This window comes from Orbicella faveolata, unplaced genomic scaffold (assembly GCF_042242905.1).
Source record: "Orbicella faveolata isolate gen_17 unplaced genomic scaffold, um_ofav_v1 contig_47, whole genome shotgun sequence".
NCBI lineage: Eukaryota > Metazoa > Cnidaria > Anthozoa > Scleractinia > Merulinidae > Orbicella > Orbicella faveolata.
In genome coordinates, this window is record NW_028301577.1 from 6,495,503 (window position 1) to 6,516,527 (window position 21,025).

General features: G+C 39.0%; 2 protein-coding genes and 1 long non-coding RNA gene across 6 annotated transcripts; 2 read left to right on the forward strand and 1 right to left on the reverse strand.

Moving 5' to 3' along the window:
* Positions 1–2,417: 2,417 nt before the first annotated feature.
* Positions 2,418–4,789, reverse strand: LOC110051940 (protein-L-isoaspartate(D-aspartate) O-methyltransferase-like). Of its 2 annotated transcripts, none has more exons than XM_020758050.2 (3): positions 4,363–4,789; positions 3,210–3,395; positions 2,418–2,767 (listed from the first exon to the last, which is right to left on the reverse strand). In XM_020758050.2, exons 1-3 carry the CDS (start codon positions 4,787–4,789, stop codon positions 2,538–2,540), a joined length of 843 nt encoding a protein of 280 aa, XP_020613709.1. In that variant the 3' UTR covers positions 2,418–2,537. The 2 variants fall into 2 exon arrangements, with proteins under 2 accessions (XP_020613709.1, XP_020613710.1); XM_020758051.2 differs by having other exon boundaries at positions 4,333–4,789.
* Positions 4,790–4,872: 83 nt separating this feature from the next.
* LOC110051941 (uncharacterized) lies at positions 4,873–10,330 on the forward strand. Its single transcript, XM_020758052.2, has 4 exons — positions 4,873–4,999; positions 6,315–6,423; positions 7,835–8,173; positions 9,037–10,330. Exons 1-3 carry the CDS (start codon positions 4,877–4,879, stop codon positions 8,155–8,157), a joined length of 555 nt encoding a protein of 184 aa, XP_020613711.1. The 5' UTR covers positions 4,873–4,876; the 3' UTR covers positions 8,158–8,173; positions 9,037–10,330.
* Positions 10,331–15,796: 5,466 nt separating this feature from the next.
* LOC149096937 (uncharacterized) lies at positions 15,797–20,813 on the forward strand. Of its 3 annotated transcripts, none has more exons than XR_016204292.1 (2): positions 15,797–16,565; positions 19,065–20,813. It is a non-coding gene; the product is annotated as an uncharacterized LOC149096937 (long non-coding RNA). The 3 variants fall into 3 exon arrangements; XR_016204293.1 differs by lacking the exon at positions 19,065–20,813 and having other exon boundaries at positions 15,797–16,217; positions 16,484–17,001; XR_016204291.1 differs by having other exon boundaries at positions 15,899–16,217.
* Positions 20,814–21,025: the final 212 nt, after the last annotated feature.

The window sequence follows — 21,025 nt, forward strand, 5'->3', positions numbered from 1 at the left end:
CTCTTAGTTTCCTTTATGGACCAAACTCTAGTTAACACAGAACTTGAGATACATAACAGCTTGATAGATTACAACTTGTGTTATTTTCTCATTGGTGTATCTGTAAAACCTTGAGGGTACAAAAAAACTATAATCATAATTTTTCATAGATGTTGTTTGAAACTGTTAAATGCATGTTTTTTGGCATAAATTTACTTTAGCTATGTTTCAGCAGCGGCGAAGCATGTTACGTGGAATGAGGCAAAAGGCACTGCACAAAATAGGGTTAGGTGGCGCGCGCTAGTTGAGGACCTATGTTCCACTTAGGAACGAAGAGGATTAAGTAAGTAAGTATGTTTCAGCAAAGAGTCTGCAATTTTCATCCGAAATCTGTCTAAAGTGAGACAAAAAGTGTCCAAAAATTAAACATCTGAAATAACACCTTCAAAATTTTAACATCCATAATTTTTTGCAAGTAATGTACTAGCTCTCATTTCCTATAAGAGATAGTCAATTGGGCTTTGCCTCCTTCACTATCAGCTTGTAGAAAACTTGTCTTGTAATTTCTTGTTTATTATTCTCCATGGGAAATTTATCGGTTCTAATGGCGTCATGATCGTAGAGAACCTTGACAAAATCCAGCTGGTGGATAACGTGATGGTCTTGGCATCCATTCATGGCAAGTAGCAATAACACTCATTGTTTCAGTAATTTTACTGCTACAGAAACTGGCATAAGCTCTGGAAATGTGTGTCTGTTAGCCCTAGAGCAACATTAGCTAATATTGTCAAATTCTACATAACTGTCGGTCGAACTTCCTGTAATAATGGTACATACATTTCCCATTAAAGTGCATGCTGGCCACTATGGTTGCTCAGTTGGAATCCTGGACCTGGAGTTATGTGAGCATTGAGTTTGTGGATTCTTGTCGGCCTTGCTCTCAAGGGTGTTTCTTTTCTCCAGTTTTCCTCCCTCCTCATAAACCAACACTCCAAATTCCAATTCAAACTGGTGTGTGTCCCCAATAAGTAAACCTTGCAGGCATACCTAGTACTTTCAATAAGGTTTGAAGACTGTAGGGGGCTTTCCTGGTGTGGCACCCATCAGGGGTCAGATCAACAGACGTGTAGCTGGCCAGTTTGTGAAAACTGTTAACATCACAGATGGTGATGCACAACATAATACCCAGCAGGGTTTTGGTGGGTTTGTACCAATGATAAGAAGCTTGGTACATAACAAACTTATTTTTTGAAATATACTGCTTTCCTTAATAGAGCACACAGAGTTATTTCTTGGCCTACATCCACAGATATAGTCACTGGAAGATCTCATTTAATTTCTTCATTTCAGCCATAATACTCCCTAAGAATCCAGTCTCAATACATACACCTAGGGTGCATTTCTTTAAGAAAATCCAAGATTGGATTGTTAAATCTGAAAATGGATTTTGCGTTTCCTTTCTAAACAGATTAATCCAAGATCTCTCAGAACATGGTGTGTCAAGGGAACCAAAGAATCCACTCTGGGCAAGGATTCTTCGGCTCCTTTGATGCACCATCATCCGAGTGATCTTGGACTAATCTGCTTAGAAAAGAAATGCAAAATCCGTTTTCGGATTTAAGAATCCAATCTTGAAACGCACCCTTGGTTCTTAATTCAGATTTGATTCCCATAGAATCAATTACACTGAAAACATGGAGAAAACCACTATGCAAGATATTTGTTCTGTTCACTTATGGCAGTACTGATATCTGACCACAAAATACCAGGAAATAAACAAAGCTGCATAGTTTCTAAAGGAACTTGTGCTCTGACTTATCAGGCAGCTGAAACATTTTACCAATAAACAGCTTATTGTAAGAGTAAATATAATAGTTTGGGAAACTTAAATAATATATATCAGTGCTTTAATACAAAAACAAAGTTCTGAAAGACAACTTACAGAATTTTTGAGAGAACTACCAATCACCAATTGGCACTGCTCAAATTATTAAATTCAATAAATTGTTACATTCATCCTCTGATATTTGTCACTAAACAGTGTAGTCACTGGTAGACTGAACACTGACTATCTTCAGGAGTTGTGTGCAAATGTAGAATGTGAAGTTCCAGAAAATATCCATGTAATGTACCTCCCCCACAGAAGGGATTTTTTTCCAAGACCCCCCACCCCCTCCACCCCTCTAATTAAGCTTCATGCATTTCATTAAACTCTTTGGTATTAGAGACCCCCCTCCCCCCCCCCTACCTGCCACAAAATTCAAATCCCTTCTGTGGGTGGAGTGTGGATATTTTCTGGAACTACACAATGTGACATGTGGGCCTTGACAACACAGTTCCAAACTACTCCTCAGCCCTGATCTCTGCAGCCCTTATTTGAATTTTCATGCATTGTTCTTCAAAGCAATGTGTCATAATTCAGATACAGACATAACAGGTGGAGGACCATCCAATAATTTATGTAATGTTTCCTAGTGTCCAACAATTCATACTTAACTACATGTATCTATATGTGGATAATATAGACAATGTAGTTCAATTCTGCTAAATTCTAAGTTTCAAGGTCTATGTTGTTGCTCTCTGTCTGTAAGAGGTACATAACGCACACCCATCAACTTTTGCCGCACTATGTTTCCTTCTTTATCCTTGTCAATCTGTTCAAGCCATTGGTCGCCATGAGTGGGGCCTACTGGTATGAAGAGCCTGCCGCCAGGTTTTAGCTGATGTATAAGAGCGTCTGGGATAGGATGTGCTGCAGCACCTACATGTATTGCATCATATGGAGCATCTGAAAGAGACCAGAAGGCTGCTTAAGGTTTCAGTGTTATGAGATAAGATACTAACAGCTACTGTAATCTTGAAAAGCAAGCCTCCCTCAGCTTAATTACTAGCCAGACTATCTAGCAAACAGAGCGGCAATCATATATTATGCCAAATACTTAGCAAGAATGTAGATGAAGCTTTTCAGCAGTGTAGTATTTCCTCACTGTAAATTTTGCCTGCAGTGCATAATAATTCATTTTCCTGATTACATCACAGGCATGATCAATATCTGAAAAGTTTGACTTTAAACCCAAGTCAATTTTTAATGTTAATATGCAATTTGCTGAAGATGGTTAAATAAATATTTTTAGTAAATGCTTTACAGCCAAACTGTTTCCATCTTTAGCCTGTTTTACCACTTCGTGTTCTGCATGGGTTTTAGTTTACAACAATAGATCAATAATTACCATCAGCATATCCTTGCCTTCCATCCCCTGTTACAAGAAGGACCCTTCCACTTTCTAGAAGATCAGCATTTCCTCGCTTTATGTTTTGCTTTGATTTCTCCACAAGTTCTGGTATATGATCAATGCCAATTACTTTACCACTATTTCCTACCATTTCTGCCATGCAGGCAGTGAGGTAACCACTACCTGAAAAAAAAGTTCACTGTTATGAAGTTGTTCAATGAATATGTGACAACTATTACATTTTCATGGTTCTCGAGAGACATCGGCTTTTTTCAATCCTGCATCCCACTGCAATTTTTGACTCAATCTTGCCATCCAGCCCAACTCAGAATGCTTATCCCCAATCCACCTGGTTAGAGTTGCGGTTCCCGGCATAACATCTGTAACATGTGACTTTATGGTTTCTTCCCGCATCCTACATGTACCTGCCAAAATGGTTTAATCCAATTCCAACAAAAGTATTGTTATCCTGCATATCACCATTAAAATTTCTACCATAATTTCCCGCATCCCGCCTCCATTTGTATACTCATCCTGAATCCTGCCAAACAAGTGTTGGACTCTCCCTCATTGCTTAAGAGAATTTTGGTTAGAACTTTGGAGAGAGTATATTGATTTTATATTAAATATAACACTTCCAGATCTCCACTCTTGTTCTAATGTATTTACCATAGAGTTACATTTCCAAGTCACGTTAGAGCTTAAGTCTTGGTGCCATAGAAAAGACATGAACACAGAGAGAATCCAGAAATGTCAGGAATATGAGTAAACGGTGACTTTTGTTAGCTGCTTGTAGAATACCCGGCAACAACCCAAGACGGAGGAAAAGCAAACTGGTCAGAACTGTTTGAGCTAGAATCCGTAACAATACAAACTAATGTGTTTCAATGATAAGATGCTGATAAGTTGCCGGGTATTGTAAAATTTAGCCAACTCTTAAATGTAAATGAAATATGTTGGAACTTAGATGTCGATTTTCGTGAGTTGTGAAGGGTATTACGTCATCGGGGAAGGGTATTCTGATACAGAGGTAGACTAGTTTGAACCCAACACCATGAAAAGGGGGATTCCTCTGGTCTTACAGTACGGGACTGTTGAAGGTTTGGCTGATAATACTTACATTCAGCACAGGTGCGATAGTTAAAATTACCTGAACCAACGTCCAAGGCCTTGGCACCTTCATACAAGTGATCTTTCAGCATCTCCAAAGCGTGGGCGTGCATATGAGGAGCGCTTATTGTCACGCCATAACCGATCGCTTGGGGTGAATCCATGTACGGTGAAAAACTACAATAATTTCCACGATCGACTTTTTTCATTGCCTCCTCAACTCGCGGTGACTTGATGATTTTATTGCGCTTGAGTTGCGAGATCAAGTCGTTGTTGTCTTTCCCATGCGAGCGCCACTCCATGCCAGAAGAACGGACCGTTGCTTGCTCGAGTTGCGGATTTGGTTGGGCCTCTTGTTCTGGGCAGCTTCTCCCCTCGCAGAAGCCGGTTTCTGTGTGTTGTTTTGTTTCGCAAGCCAAACCATAGAAGAGTATATTAATAAACAAAAGAGGCCTCAGTCGGCTCATCCCGGTTTCACATGACGGAACATCCACGGACGGACTGGCACTGGAGGGAGTATTTCCCAGGAAGCAGTATGGGTTCGAAAATTCAAGATGGCGATGAAGTTGACCACCGAAACAATCAAGTTACGATTCCCTAATGTACCAAATATTTCCACCGAAGAGCTTTTTGAGCTGATGAAAGCAGAAAGTTCAAAGCGGAAGTTGGTTTTGTTGGTAAGCTGTATGACAAACTCTGCACCTGTGTGGCAACATTTTCATACCTACCAACCCCCAGAGTACAAAAACCTGGAGACGGCTAGAAATCTTTGTATTGTAAGAATACAGTTTCCGACAATGTCTGAATACTCTCCGACAATCACCTGAAGGCCTTCCGAACGTTCCCGACGTCTTGAAAATAACGAAATTAATGAAAAAAAATTTAACAAGAGCCACAGTAGGTAGTTCCCGGGAGATTTGGTGCTCTAACCGGGAGACCGGGAGATTTGATGAAAAACTTGGAGACTCCCGGGAAAACCGGGAGAGTTGGCAGGGCTGCATTTTTTATCAATTTACAGTCATCACCGATCAGGCTGCAGGTCATGATCAAGTCACAGGCCAGGTCACGGAACTGTGCGGTGACTACTCAGTACTGGCTGGTTTTGCGTACGCAAATGACGCATATTTTACTAAGTCTGTTTTTGAGTGACCTGTACGTATGACCTGTGGAATGTGGCCTGCAAAAAGTCTGAAACTTGAATGTTTCCCAGGACAACCCCCCGATGATCAAATTCCGATCCCCCAGGGCAAAGATGATGTTTAAATACCTATCTTAGGGTTATCCGGAGACCCAAGGTCAGTCAGTGAGTGCAACTGTTGAGGGCTTCATGAGGTATAATTCCTCTCAAATATGCACTCGACACTCAAGAAACGTTTTGGTTACAATAATTATTTGTAAACAAAACTTTTTTCAAGCAAAATGTGGGCAAATAACTAAGAAAGATATAGCAGTTGAAAGGACCTTTGTGAAGGCTTCATATTGGAACATACACAAAAAAAAACTGGAGACCTGATGGATGTGTACCAATTGGGTAGAATAATGCAAATGATTTTTTCTGTCCTCTCAGGAGGCAGCTTTGTAGAGCCATTTGGAACTGACCTAGTAAGACTCTATCCCCAGGGGCTCCTTGCCTTCTCTCCAATTTCTTTGCCAATGTTTTTTCCTGCTAGTTAAGTTTCTGTCTCCCTCATTGACTGGCCCTCACTGGGTCTCCACGGATAATTGCTTGTTTTCAGCTGAAGGATTTTAAGCATGGAGAGGTAATTGAAAGTTATAGAAAAGTTATTGCAATAACCTGTTAAGAGACAACTTTTTGCAAAATTTAAAAAAGTCTATAGTTCAGATTCAAAGCCATCTCGAATTTTTGAAAACTGGTACAGACTGGTTTATGGGCTCTGCTATGAACTCTTCACAACACCCACACCCAACATGGTAATTCAATCCCTGTCAATATGTAATCAGTAATTGTGATAATCTTATCTCGTCTTTAAGGATGTCCGTGAGGAGATAGAATTTCAAGTCAGTCGTATTTGCAATGCATGTAATGTTAGCCCTTCATTAAAAGACATGGAACACATAATGAAAATGATCATGGAGACAGGTATCAGTTTTGTTAAATTTTCGTTTTTATTAATTAGCTCATTCCTTCTGCCTCATTGTAGCCCCCCTTAGTAAACCGCTTTAAATTACAATGTTTTGAGAGGAAGCCTCGTCAGTCAGCCTTACCTGGTTTTCATGTGGGTCCTCTGATCTGTCCTGGTGGAATTGGAATTTGGAGATGTTGGTTTTTTTGGAGGGAGAAAAACTGGAGAAAAACCCTTTCAGCAAGGTGAGAACCACCAACAAACTCAACCCACATATGGCACTGGTTCGGAATTGAACCCGAGCGACTTTGGTGGGAGGTCAGCATTTTTACCACTGTGTCATCCCTTCTCCCTGCTTTTTCTCCAGCCCATCCCTTTTCCATGTGCAAGGTTTTCTTTTTAAAACTACAACCATTCTCAATGGTGTGCTCTAGAAGCAGCTAGGTGCCACAGGCAACTAACGTTTGCCTTTGGGTGACTGGAAACTTTTTCATATAAATTGGAAATAAGTGTTGGACACCCAGGATTTCATGGCTAGGAACCTTTGGGCTCCTCATGATTTTTCTTAGACCCCAGCCCTCACTTTCTACTTCTATCTAAATGCTGGAAATGGGAATTTAAACTCTGCCTTTTATGAAGCATTGCAGGTGTAGCTTCACCCTAAAGGTTAGTCTGGTTGGCCAGTTTGCTTGAATCAGCCAATTAACACCAACCCAGGATTAAAGGTCAATTGTCTGAGAATTCATTTGTGTTTATTCTCTACATACACTGTACATAGTATTAAACTTCACGTGTCAGCGAAATTGCACTGACTGAATTGCTGTTTCAAAGTTGTAGTTTACGCACGCTAATCAATTTTTTCGACAATTTCAAGAGCCGAGTTATGGTGAATGTCCATCTTTTAGTCTTAGCAGGAATTTAAAAATATTCAGCAATGTTTCAAACTGTTTCTCCAAAACTACAGAAAAATGAGAAAACATCACCTCCAGCCATTTCACACTTGTTTAATGGCTGATAATGTATGATAGCTCAGTACGATTGCACAGCATTTGCCTTACCATACAAGTAGAATTTTACTAAATCCTCTTAATACTTTGATGTTTACAATCAGTAGGCATTCATCATTTGACTTAAATATGTCTGATCTATCTTTTTTAGTCACCGAATTTTCTGTGGCATCTCTCCATCTTCATCAGAGTGAAAAAATGGGCATTTGTTATAACATAGCTCATGTTTTTCGTGCTTGAACACGCATGCAGAATTTAAACTGGAAACAAAGGAGTATATGAGCATGCGGAAAGACTTTTCTTTCATTCACCACATTTGCGTCCATTGTTGAGTGCAATGACTCTAAAAAGAGTCTCTTGGTATAGCTTGTAATTCCTCATTTGAGGATTGTGGAATTCTAATTCTCTTTACTTGCTTTAGGTGAAGCATGTGAAGGTGTCATGAAGGTTGTATGCTATTGCTCCGTGGGTTACCGATCAAGTTATCTTGCTCAGCGTTTACTATGTGAACTGGACAAACCTGTTTATCAAGAAATGAAATCCAAGGTTATGGTATACAATTTGGAAGGTTCAATCTTTAAATGGGCAAATGAAGGAAAAGAGCTTGAAGATAACAAAGGACTAAAGACTCTTGTAGTACATCCTTATAATGTTGTATGGGGAAAGCTACTGAATGCCGAGCTGAGATGCTCAGAACCAAGGGAATCAAGTGAGAATGAAAGGGAAAGGCAGCCGAAACTCTGATGGCATCAAATGATATGTAAGTTGACAAAGTTTATTATCATTTATAGCTGTTCAGGTTGCAAAGTCCGGCCTCAAGAGTCCTCATGGGCCCGATGAGGATAAGTGTGAGTGAGGTTGCAAAGTACTATTTACTTAATGCTCTTCACCCCCTGTGGGAGAAAAGGTAACAACAATCTCTCTTCATTTATCCCTATTTGGAATGCCATCTGGTCATTCTTCACAGAGTACTCAGTCACAAGATTGTGGAATGCAAAATTTCATAGCTTTTGGCAGAAGGCCTCAGGTTACTGGTTGTTATGTGGCTGAAGTTTTGGGTTCAATCAGTGTGACAGAAAATCACCTTTCAAACTGATTTTTTTCTCAGACATTACAAGAGAAGGTTGTAGCACATTTAGCTTGTGACCAAACCCATTTCAAGCTTAGACATTTGTAGATTTTATCCCTGCTCTTGTGCCTAGTCAGTCTGGCATATTTCATTTAATGACTATAGCTTTCCTGCGCCAGCCACTGACAATGCAGTCTAGACATGAAGCGCCCACCCATGTGGCAGCAAGATAGATTAAACTGGTACGTAGAATCTCATCTCAAGTTTTAGGAGCTGTTTTTATCTACTTTCAATATTTACTTACTTTTATTTCGTGAAAAGAACTCAGTCAGACCAACTTTATATATATAAAGGTTTTTGCTTCCCGAAAGTAACCAGGCCCAAAGGTTGTCAACTCTGAAACTAACGAGGGTTGTTACTCTCAAACTTTTACAGTAGTTAGATTTTTTGCAGAGAAAAGTTTTGGAAATTAATTCCCCTCATTTTATGGAACGATTTATACTGTCATGATCATTTGGAACATTTTTTGATTTTTTTTTTCCGTTTCTTACCAGTGACTTACAGAGCCATGCATAAAGATGAAAAAGAATTCCAACAACAAATTGGCTTCAGAATGTTCTTAACTGAGTTTCAGCGCTGTTCAGATGTTTATAGTCCCGGCTTATAAGTGAAATCCTCCCACAAGCCACTGCTTTCTTCCTGTCCTGTTGCCTGGGTCGTCGAGCCATGTGGCGCGCAAACAAGACAAGCAAAATCGCCGCAGATTCAAAACCCTGGACTTGAACATGGAAATCATATAATGTGATTATAGTCTGCGTATGAGCGGAAAGGCTAGACTCCTGGTAGCCAATCTTTTCTCTCAGGGATAGACGCGGGTGTTTATCCATGAACACGAACGCAAAAGGGTGGTATGGACGATTAGGGGTTGAGGCCATGTCTCGTCCCAATCCCTTCGCGTCTGAAATGTCTCCCCCAACCTCATTCCCAGGGCATTTCCCTTTGAAATTGAGAAAAGCCCTGGGAACGAGGTTGACAATGCCCGCCTCATTTCGAGAAAGAAACAGACTGTCAGCAGTCTACGAAAAGGCCCGAACAGCCACCGTTAAACTTTTATCGCGAGGGAAGACCATCAAAAAGTCAAAGCCCAGAGGACTGATAACAGAATATTGTCACTGACTTGAAATCTAAATATAATGTGCTAGTTTTGTTAAAAATTACTGTTTAAGTGTACTGAAGCTATCAAAGGCTAGGTAGGCATGTACAAAGTTGTGATGTTAAACTGACAAAGTCTGACAGACGTACGTTTCCAAATTTTGTCGTCGTGCCTTAGAAAAATTGCTCAAAACCAATGAGAATTTGCCCTCAAACAATTATATGAATTTCATAGATTCTTTTTCAATTTACTCTCCTCTAGTCAACTTACTTGTATTGTCTTCTTGGTGTCCTAGGATTTCTTATGTTTGATGCACAAGCGAAGGTACTCAGAAAAACAGTTACTTTGTTCTAGGATTTACAGTAAGCTGGCTAAAAGGCTGTCCAAGCTCATTCTAGCTCTCATCTAAATCTGGGGGTCTAACTTTAAGAGTCTGAACGTCTGGCGCTCGCACTTTAAACACTTTGAATTCTCGGTCTCACTATCTAAAAAGTCATAATGTCTCGGGCTTGAAGAGTCACAGAGAAAAACGCTTGTCTCGCTAAGTCTCGCATTTACCATTCGCCACCCCTACATATAGCGTGGGGAATGTCACGTATTTTTTAAATGCGGAATCCTTTTTTGGTTCAAAAAGCAGTTTTACTTAATTTTCTTTTCAACAAAAAAGTTAATAATTAAAGTTCCGGTTTGCTACAGCTTGTTGTCCCAGCTTTGGTTAAATAACGTCACTTTAAAATAAATGAAGAGAACAAAAGAATCCTCTTTTTTTTTCGATTTTAGCAGTTCTTTTGACAGCCAAAAAAATAAAGAATTTCATAAGGCAGTAAGCTGTGATACAATAACTGCCCCGTTCCTAAAAGTTCCTCCGTGACTGGAGTGAGGTGCCCATCAGAGTGGGTGCCCATGGCGTTGTGAGCCTATATATAGCACCCGAAAATCAGAACGCAACCTAACCATTAACCCGTAGAGCAAACGCTTCTGTAGTAAAGTGCTAACGAGTTAAGTCTGCTCGCGCGAAACGAAATTTAAAGCAGTTTTACTAGGGGCGAGAGAAAAAAAAGACGGATACGGAGGTAGCTTTGTCGATAATTTTTGCCTCTTGACCCAATTTTCACGTGGCCGGAATGCCGAGTGTTCGTACAAGAACGCTGGCTACTAACTAATGTTTCCTACGCAAGCTACGTAAACATCAAGCGCTGCGCTCCTAGTTTCAAGCTCTTCGTCGACAAAGCTCAACAGCGCATAGAAACAAATTTGAATTTTGAATTTCAAATGACTTACATCAAGAATTGAATCAGAATTGAATTGAATCAGGCAAAGGCGTTTGCATTCAGAAGTAAGCTCAATGATTCATTTTGGAATATCAAACGTCACACACAATGCAAACCAGCAATAAGCGTAGAAAGCTATTTAAAGGGTGTTACGAATATTTATCATGCAAATTTGCGTATAAAAATAAATGTCGCGCGAGGGCAAAGTCACAAGCCGCGAATTAAAATATTGCTTGTCTTCAGTGGAGCTTTTCATCACGCAATTACAGAACCATCGGCAGCAGATTAACAATTATGGCGGCCTTGCAGTTGGTAATCGAAGTAATAAAAAGACAATTTCCCAAAGTTCCAGTTATGACAACCAATGAACTGCATCAGTTGATGAGAACTACAACACAGGCACGACGAAAGCTTGTCTTGTTGGTGAGTACAGATCAAAACTTTAATGTACGAGTTGTGTGTAAACTTTACATCAATACATGTACAGCCTCCAACAGACTGGGAGTTAGCCGGAGACGGTTCTAGTCATATTTCCTGAAATAACTATCACGAAGGTGTAGTCAGGTGGATAAGATACGTTCAGTTGTGTACTGAGTGATTCTGAAGCTAAGCAGGGAAAGTAAATTTGATGACAGAAGCTCAGTGAACCTTCTATCGCGCAGTTTTTCTTTCTTGGTTATAACCTTGCTTGATAGACGTTCAAAGGGGAAGGAGAGGAGAAAACTAGCCGGTTGCAGTTCTAGGTTTCCTTCAGGTGTCGTATATTTCTTTCTTTCTTAACTAAACTCGCTTGAAGAAGAGAAAGACATTCTGGTTCGTGGTGAAATAAAATTTCAAACATGGGAATCTTGATCGATCTAATTTTGTACGGGGACAGCGAGGTCGACACCTCTTTACCCGTTTCAAAGGCGTAATGGTATTTGAATATCAGTCATGCATGCCGAGAAATGTTCTTGTTTTGCAAAACCAAAATTTCGTACTTGTTCGCTTGAAGTGGCAAGCCTCGATAACTTGCAAAGGAAATATATTCACACTAAATGTGTAAAATTTTAAAGAGTTCATACTTTGAATGGTCACCTTTGAAACAACGTGAAGACGAAAAAAAGAGACCGTCGAGCGAATAAGAACCAAAACGACCCTTTGTCTCCTGATTAATTATGTATGGTCCAAAAAAAGAAAGACTTCCGGTTGTACAACGTGATAAATACATACATACTCTACTTGTTAAAAAGCTGTTGGAGAGATCTGTCTCCATGATTAAAATTTTAAAAGGGAGTTAAAAAAAAACATATACAAAACGTTAAAACTGAATTTTCGACCGCCTTCTGCGGTCTTCTTCTACATTTCTCTGAAGAACACTGCAGAAGGTGGTTGAAAATTCAGCTTTAACGTTTTTTAGATCTGTTTTTCCTATACCATTTTTACAGAAAAGGTACTTTATATCTTTATTTGAAAAACGGTGCCCCTTTCACATACTTTCATAACGGGCCCGTATTATGAATAAATCGCCAAAACAGGAAGTCTTCTTGTCATTTGCATGTGGTCCTTAATAAATGAATGGTACAGCCATACGCTGCGTCTGTTCGAAATATTTTAATTAAAGGCCCTTTAAAATAACTAGATGACAGATTTCCCTACCCTTTCGTATACCTCAACTTGTGAAATCCCTACCATTTTATATACCTGAAGCCTAGAAAAGGCCACCCTTTCGGTCCCCGTATAGGCCATTATAGGGACTACCCCCCCGCCCCCCAACCCCTGGGCTTATCTCAACGAGGTGGTGAGTTGGTTTGTCGATCCGTGCGGGTTTTACAGATCGATGGCCGTTTTCGGTCCGTATGCGATCTGAAAATGCTTCTCATTAGAAAATATCAACCGGGGGTCACTGTCACAACAACAACAAACACAAATATACATGTTCGGATCTTCAACTCTGTTCGATTCGCCCCTTCACTCAGGTTGAAAGGTGGCGTGATTTATATTCTAAAGCCCCGTCCATAGTTCCTTTTTTACGGTTAGGCCTACCGTCCACCTACAGTCGTGGACAAAAGTCCCTGGGACACTTATGTAATTTAACGAATTGTATGTGTTTTACCACTGAAGTTTGAAAATAGCGCTGCTTTCCTTTTAAAAGCATGTTACTCTTCCCCCTCCCTACCCAATACAATGTTGAAAATCAGAAGAAATTGCAGGTAGTCGTTTTCAACATTTTATGGGGGTTGTGGGGGCGAGGTTAGGCTGGTGAAGTTGTATTCGCGTCTGGCGTGTGCGCAAAAGCCCCCAAAGTGCAAATTTGTCCCAAGACGTTTGTCCATGATTGTAGCTTAATACGGAGAAATTGTCCACTGAAAACTGAGCTTTGCGAAAACACTTTTCAAACCGAAGGACATGAAAAAAAAGCTGGCTTTTCGTTTTATTAAGTGTAACGAGCCGAAACTGTAGTCTTGTGATTGACTCTTTATTCTTCGAACCTTCTTCCTACATTGCTTGATTCCTTCTGCTTAACTGTCCCCTATATCTGATTACATCAGGAGCCATAATCGGGGACGGAGACCGTAAGTCTTGGGATCCGCGCGTACCTATGATATGGGACAATTTTTCTATTTTTAGAACAAATTGCGCCATCCTGACGTCATATATCCGCGAGGATCCATGCACATGTTGGGGGTTCTCGCGTGGATGTTGTCACGTTGCGTGATCAAATGGTGAGAGTTGAGAGACCTTGAGAGATTCTCTTGCGTATTTTTCACAGCGATGGCAGGGAATAAGGCAGGGAATACGAACCAGGGCGCTTATATGTAGTTTTATGCTCTGAGCTAACGGAAAAGGTGGGTTTTCCAGGGTCGAAAACAAGACTTCAATCTCGCGCTGGAAATGAATAATAAGATCTGGTCGCGCTAGTTGTAAGCTTACGCGTATGTTTTTGCGTTTGTTCTGACTTAAGAGTATAGCAAGAAAACTCTCTACTCTGGTATCGAGTTAATTTGTGAGTTTCTCAGACAATGGTTAATCATAACCAAAACCTGTTTTGATGGTTTCTTATTGTTTCTGCTTGTTTGGGGAGTTTGCAAAAGTTTTTGAAAGGAAAGTCTGACGCGTACAATTAGCTCATTTGCATAGTGCAGCTCGTGCACTTTCCACTGGAAAAGTTGAAAATTTACATGGACATGTCAATTTTAATTTACAGCATGTAAATATTGATTTACATTCTTTGTAAATTACAATTTACATGTTAGGGTTTTGTAAAATAAATTTACAGGAAATTTACAGCTTTTAGTACAGCATGTAAATGTTCTGTAAATAGTGATTTACATTGTCTTTGTCGACAATGATCATTTGAAGAACATGTAAAAACCTGTAAAATATTTTACGCACTTTTACAGTATCTGCCTTTGTAAAAAACATGTAAATTGCTTTGCTAAACCATGTAAGAAACATGTAAATAATTCAAGCGAATGCTGTAAAAAGTCTGGAAATGTTATGTTTGTAACCCTGTAAAAACCATGTAAATGAAAAAAGGGGGCCTGTAAGAAAGATGTAAAAACCATGTAAATGAAAAAAGGCGGCCGGTAAGAAACATGTAAAAACCATGTAAATGAAAAAAGGGGGCCTGTAAGAAACATGTAAAAACCATGCAAATGAAAAAAGGGGGCCTGTAAGAAACATTTAAAAACCATGTCAATGAAAAAAGAGGGCCTGTAAGAAACATGTAAAAACCATGTCAATGAAAAAAGGGGGCCTGTAAGAAACATATAAAAACCATGTAAATGAAAAAAAGGGGGCCTGTAAGAAACATGTAAAAACAATGTAAATGAAAGAAAGGGAGCCTGTAATAAACATGTAAAAACCATGTAAATGGAAAACCTAGAAGTTGCACGGGTGCAGTGGGGGACTGTAAATAGCCTGTTAAAAACATGTAAATTAAAAAGGGGGACCTTGCAAAGGCTGTGAAAACAATTTAAATGAGCTAATGGGGGCTTTTCGAAAAACTGTAAAAACCACGTTAATGTAAAATGGAGACTCTTAGAAAAAAAAAGATCTAAATTTAAGAGAAGGCCTGCCTAAACCCTGCAAAAACCATGTAACGGTAAAGTGGGCTTATTTAATATAACTTTGGTGTAATGGTTCAACCAACGGAGACTGTTGAAATGATGTAAATTCCAAGTTACCGACAGGTTCGCTATCCTCTTGTAAACGGTTGGTTGGATTTTGCAAAGAAATAAATGAAAAGTTACCCCGGCCAGGTTAAACTTGGGGGACGGGGGGGAGAGAGAGGAAGGGTTGTCTCGGGTAACCGAGAACATATAAATGGGACCTTTTAAAGGCGCGTAAAGTTAAAACGTAACACCGCCCTAAAGCTCCGTAAACCTACCGTGAAGCCTCCATTAAGGTGCCTTTTAGGTTGAAGCATTTGAACTTCTCTAAAATCCAAGCGTGTGCTATAGTGTGCTTTAAATTGAAGTTGGGTTAGAGGGTATGCACCAAACTAAATCGCTGCATTGATCGACACCGTACGAAGCTGTCTTCTTGTGAACTTTCCGCGCATCCACAACGACAAAATAAAACTAGAATTGTTACTGCACATGCAGGCGTCCCAAGCTTACGCCTCTAGAAAAGGGAAAAATTAATTCTCGGACACGTACGTATTTATTCATGAAGGACCATGAAAGCGTCACGTGTTGTGTGAGTTCAAGACGGAAAGAGCCCCCGTGACCGAGTTTGAACTGACGCGAGTTAGGTTAGGCAGGGAACACGGCCGGCCCAACGACCGTTTTCTCTCGAATGCTTTGAAACGCTGTTTTAGGCTATCTGGTGTACTTTCAAAGCTCTGTAGGTTAATTTTAGGTAGCGCAAAAAAAATATATCTGTTCGGTTATCCTAATTAGGGCTTTTTTGTCCATTTCCCGAAAACGTTAGGACTTATCGCCTTTCCGAAAATGATAGCTGACTTTTTTTCGGTACCCAAAATGACATTTTGTTTTTTTGTTTTGGTTTGGTTTTTTTTGTGATTTCTACCGTTCTGTGCTTTCATTGCCGTCACTGTTATCCCAGTCCCTTTATAAGAGCGTACCAGCCTTGTGAGTGTCCGATCTCCAACAAACAGGAATCAGCGGTCTTCATGTTAGGTACCAGGTCTTCTCGGTTCTCCCGCCATGTTCGGCAGTTCGTTGGAACTTGCATCGAACTCGAGCTCTGTTTCAGCGGGCCAAAATCCACTCTACCTTCGCTTCGTCATCGTGCACGGTTTCAAGGCAAAGTTTTCCGTTACCCAGAAGCTGAAGATAGCGATTACAGGCAACAACAACAACAGGTAAGCAAGTCTTGCATAAATTGAACGAGTAGAGTAAAGTAACGTCAAGATACGTATACATTTCGTTTTGTCTTTGGTTGTGAATGTGTCATTATCAAGGAGAAGTTACATTGCTTGTGGAATCGACTTTGTTGATGTTTACCTGCTGTGCATAAAGGGCTTTATTATCTGTTCTTATCTGTTCTCGATAACCGAGTAAGAGCATGCGACATTTGTTATTGGCTTATATGCACCTTATGATTCCTTCTGATGCATTCTCTTGTAAGGTTATGTTGCCCTCTGATGTGAATGCTAGTAAGCTAAAATGTAATGTGCCATCTTCAGCAGAGAAATTTCTCTTATGCTAGTGTAAGTATTCTGAAGTTACTCAAGTGTCTACAGTTGTACCTACATGCAAGTTACAATATGCTACACAACTGTACATGGACATTGCACCCACTGGTGCTGATAGTAAGTTAAATGTTGTGAAATTTTCTTTCACAAAAAAAAACACTACGATACTTTATAAAGAGGTATACATGTACCTCAAACTGTCATGAAAACTACACAGGACTTGAAAAAAAAAAGGAAGAGTAACTTGCCCAGGCAGGAAAATCTACTTGTCTTGGACGACACAGTATAGTCAATCGATTATTTCATAACAATCAATAGGAATTAGTCAATGATATCAGAAATCAATAAAAGGATTCGTCATGAGTAATCGATTGTGATCAAATTTTCAATAAGCATTATCAATTTTGCTGATACTAGCTTATCTTTTAAGCAACATTTAATAAGAAAGAAATGAACAAAAGATATAAAGTGAAATATGAAATCATGAATACAATTGCACAAAAACATAACATTGTATCTTGTAAACAGAATATTTTGCTGGCATACATGTATCGGGGACTATGTTTTAGGGGTCTTTGGTAGTGCCTTTGAAATCTACATAAAAAAGTTACAATCAAACATTGTGTTGAGGGACACAATTTTTCTACAGTTTATGTGAACTAACAAAGAGAGGCCAACTTTCAATTGATTCTCTAATGACTGATAAATTTGGTAAAATCAAATTGATAACTTGAAACTTCTCTAGCATGTGAGTATGAATTTCGTTCAGTTGATTGATAGCACTGATAACACTTACATTAATTTCAATTTATTGATTTATATCAATTTATGGATCAATTTCAATTGATTGCCTTACCCTGGGATGACCAGACAGCATTTTAGAGACCTGTTACAGCTGTACATTTTACTTGTACGAAATTGGGCTCTTACCAAATACATGCAGGTTTCATGTGTCATGCATCTGTTCATTCATCTGTAGCAGGGCAGGAAAAAAAATTGTAAGTCACTTGCCCAGTGGGCCAGTCAATTTCAGTTTTTGCTTGCCCCCATTTAAATATTAGTTGCCAGTGTGGTGGCCAGTAAGGAAATCAGAGGACAAATGCGAATGAAGTACGCTCGGATTCCTAACTAATTCTTGCTTTCAACCTAATAATTAACTAATCTTTAGGTCTTAAGTTTTGAAATGGAATGACTGGAAATTATCATTTATCAAGCTGGCATTTTTAGTCAGACTCACAAGACTACTGAGGCTACATTGTAATTTCACTTGCCCACTGGGCCACTGAACTTCTATTTTCACTTGCCCAAGAGCAAAATTTACTTGGCTGAGGAAATCAGACCTGGTTTTTTCCTGCCCTGAGTAGATCACAGATAACACCAAAATGTGGTAAAAACAAAAAATATTCACATAAGCCATTACCAGAGTGTGTCACAGAATCTGTGAATTTTTCAGGCGTGTGTCACTGATGTTCTTACCACATTTTGATGTCTTCTGCGATCTATTACTGAACAGATGCGCGACAACGTAGAATCTATCTGCTTCGTAATACATAACAAAGAAACAAAAACAAACATTTATGACCTCAGCTGTACCTTTGTCCACCAATAGAGCATAAGTACATGTAAGAAACAATCAAATTGTGCCTGCAAATAACTTGACTTATTATTTAAACATTGTTTGATAGGAGTTTGATTTATTGTGCATGAATATTACAATGTAGAAGATAGCGAACATTGAATATTTACTGCCACACATTTTGAGTTTAGTTCTTCTACATCCTCTGACATTCAGTGCCTTCCAATCAGAGATGCAAAGTTTTTGTCACACAGTAGCTACAGATGTAGATTAAGATCTATTTGATTGATAAATATTCAGGGCTCAAAATAATGGCCAGTCAATGGGCAATGTCTGGCCAGAATGGTCACTTGACTGGCCAAAAACTTCACTCGCCAGTCATGTTGACCAGTCATGTCATGTTGAGACGGTCACGTTGTTCATTCTTGAATAAACAATCAAATCCCCAACTGTAAATCTGAGAGTTTTTAATCTCTTTTTTATTATGACCTCTAATGAAATCATACACCAATGCATACATGTATCTGTTCGAACGGCTAAAGACCATTCGCTTGCTGTTTATCATGCGTTCAAGATCGATAGGAATGCCATTCGAGTGACTGGGGTTAATATTAAGCCAATTTTTAAATGGTCTAGCAGTGACTGGAACAAATAAACTATATTTGTGGGTTTAATTTGGCTCACATTACATGTACTTGATTTTTGCATAAATAACCTGACCGGTCAGAAACGAGACGTGACCGAGCTAAAATTACTTTGGCCAGTCAACATCACCGGCTACAGTCTGATTTCAAAGGTCACAGTATAAATTGGAATGACAAGAAACAAAATAATAACTCCAATGTAAAATTCAGTGATTGATATCATACACAGAATTTGCTGATTCATATTCAGACATAACTTATCTTATTTAATGAAATGTTTTATGTTACTTGTAGGATGAAGTAAAATTGAGAGTGGTCAATACATGCATACTCCTTGGCATTGATGCTTGATCAGGAAAAAATCAGCCTCTGAGAAGTCTACAGTACTTATGACTCTATAAGGGGTCCAAGGCCCATTTCTTGAAGGCCCTGGAAACTTTTCGGGCCCACAGAGCCATCTTTAATTGAGCTGTGTCTAAAAACTAAGAGCTGTATATACCTGAAACTTCTTGTGTGAAGGAAACCTCTGTTCATATTGAGAATAAGCGATTAAAACAGCTCTGTAAGCATAAGATTTCAGATTTTGGTATGGCTTTCTGGGTGCGAAAACTTTTTGGGACCTTCGAGAAATGGGTCCCTGGTGCATTACAGTCTAACATGGTGACCTTCAACACTTTGATATGCTCTGGCAGCTTTCTGGCATAAATTCAACCACTTTAAACATTATTTTTTAATGCTTTGAAGTATCACTTACACTGTACCTGTGTTAGTGAATTAGCATCAAATTTAAATATCTTAGATTACTAGGTTGATACTTATTGTTCAATACAGCAGCTATAAGATTTCATCATAAAAAGAAAAGGCTATGTTTACAAACATGTAGTACCATGATGTGTTATGGGAACTATGGTACTAGATAGGCCTTTCAATTTCAACAGGCCCCTATGAATTTTTTTTTTACAGTACAGTTTTTTATCACAAAAAGAAAAAGTAAAATTTTGAATATTGTTTACAGTGAATGTTTTGTCAGGGGTCCAAAATGTTTGTACTGTTTGGATTCCGTACAGTTTTGGAAAAAGAAGGAAACTGTGACTTTGTAAACATAGCCTAAAAGATGTCAGAAGCCTTGTTTTATGTTATGCAATGTAGTATTCCTTTGGCATGAATGTTTTTATGATGAATTTAAAATGTCAATCTCTATCTTGTGGTAAATGTTTTTTCTCCCTATTTTCTGTTATTTCAAACAGAAGAACAATTCACTCTATGAAAAAAGTTGATCAATACTTCACACTTACATTGCAGTAATTTTCATAATAAGGTAAAGGTAAAGTCTGCATACGAGCCACGTGGCCCAACAGGCTGGAGCTTATCCCGCTTTCTGTATTAGGAAGCGACTAGGACTATTTCTACTCCCCCTGGATGAGATGCCAGTCCATTGCAGGGTTACCCAACCATTAAATTCACTGCTACCCACTTATACACCTGGGTGGAGAGACACTGAGAGTAAAGTGTGTTGCCCAACAACACAACAGAATGTACCCGCCTAGAGCTTGAACCCAGATCGCTCGATCAGGAGTTGAGCGCACTACATGTAACTACGAGGCCATCGTGCCTCCCCCATTTTTCATTGTTAAGGCTAATTTAATCCTACATTAATTACTTAGTAAGAAAAAACAGTTTATTCATTCATTTTATGACAAAGGTATTATCATTACGTTACATTTGACTTTGTGGATTTAGTATATATTTAAGAGAGGTATCCATTCGCAAACAATTTTAATTTAGTAATACACCTAAATTGCAAAATTTTTACTAGTTGTAGCTGACAACAGTATAGTTCTTAATCATTTTATTATTTATGAATTAAATAGAGCTGAATATGACATGGTTTCGCACAATCTTGAAAGGGTCTTGAATTTTAGTAGTCTTCTTGAAAAGTGCTTGAATTCAGTTAAAGGAGCTCAGTCATGGTATTTTAAAATATTTTGGCCATGCACAAAATTACATTTAAGTCGTCTTGTTATGAATAGATAGAAAAGAAAACATGTTTTTTCAATTTACAGGCTCCCCTTTTCAGTTTACATGTTATTTACAGGTTCCCTTTTTCGATTTCCATGTTATTTACAGACTCCCTTTTTCCATTTACATGTTATTTACAGGCTCCCTTTTTCCATTTACATGTTATTTACAGGCTCCCTTTTTCCATGTACATGTTATTTACAGGCTCCCTTCTTCGATTTACATGTTATTTACAG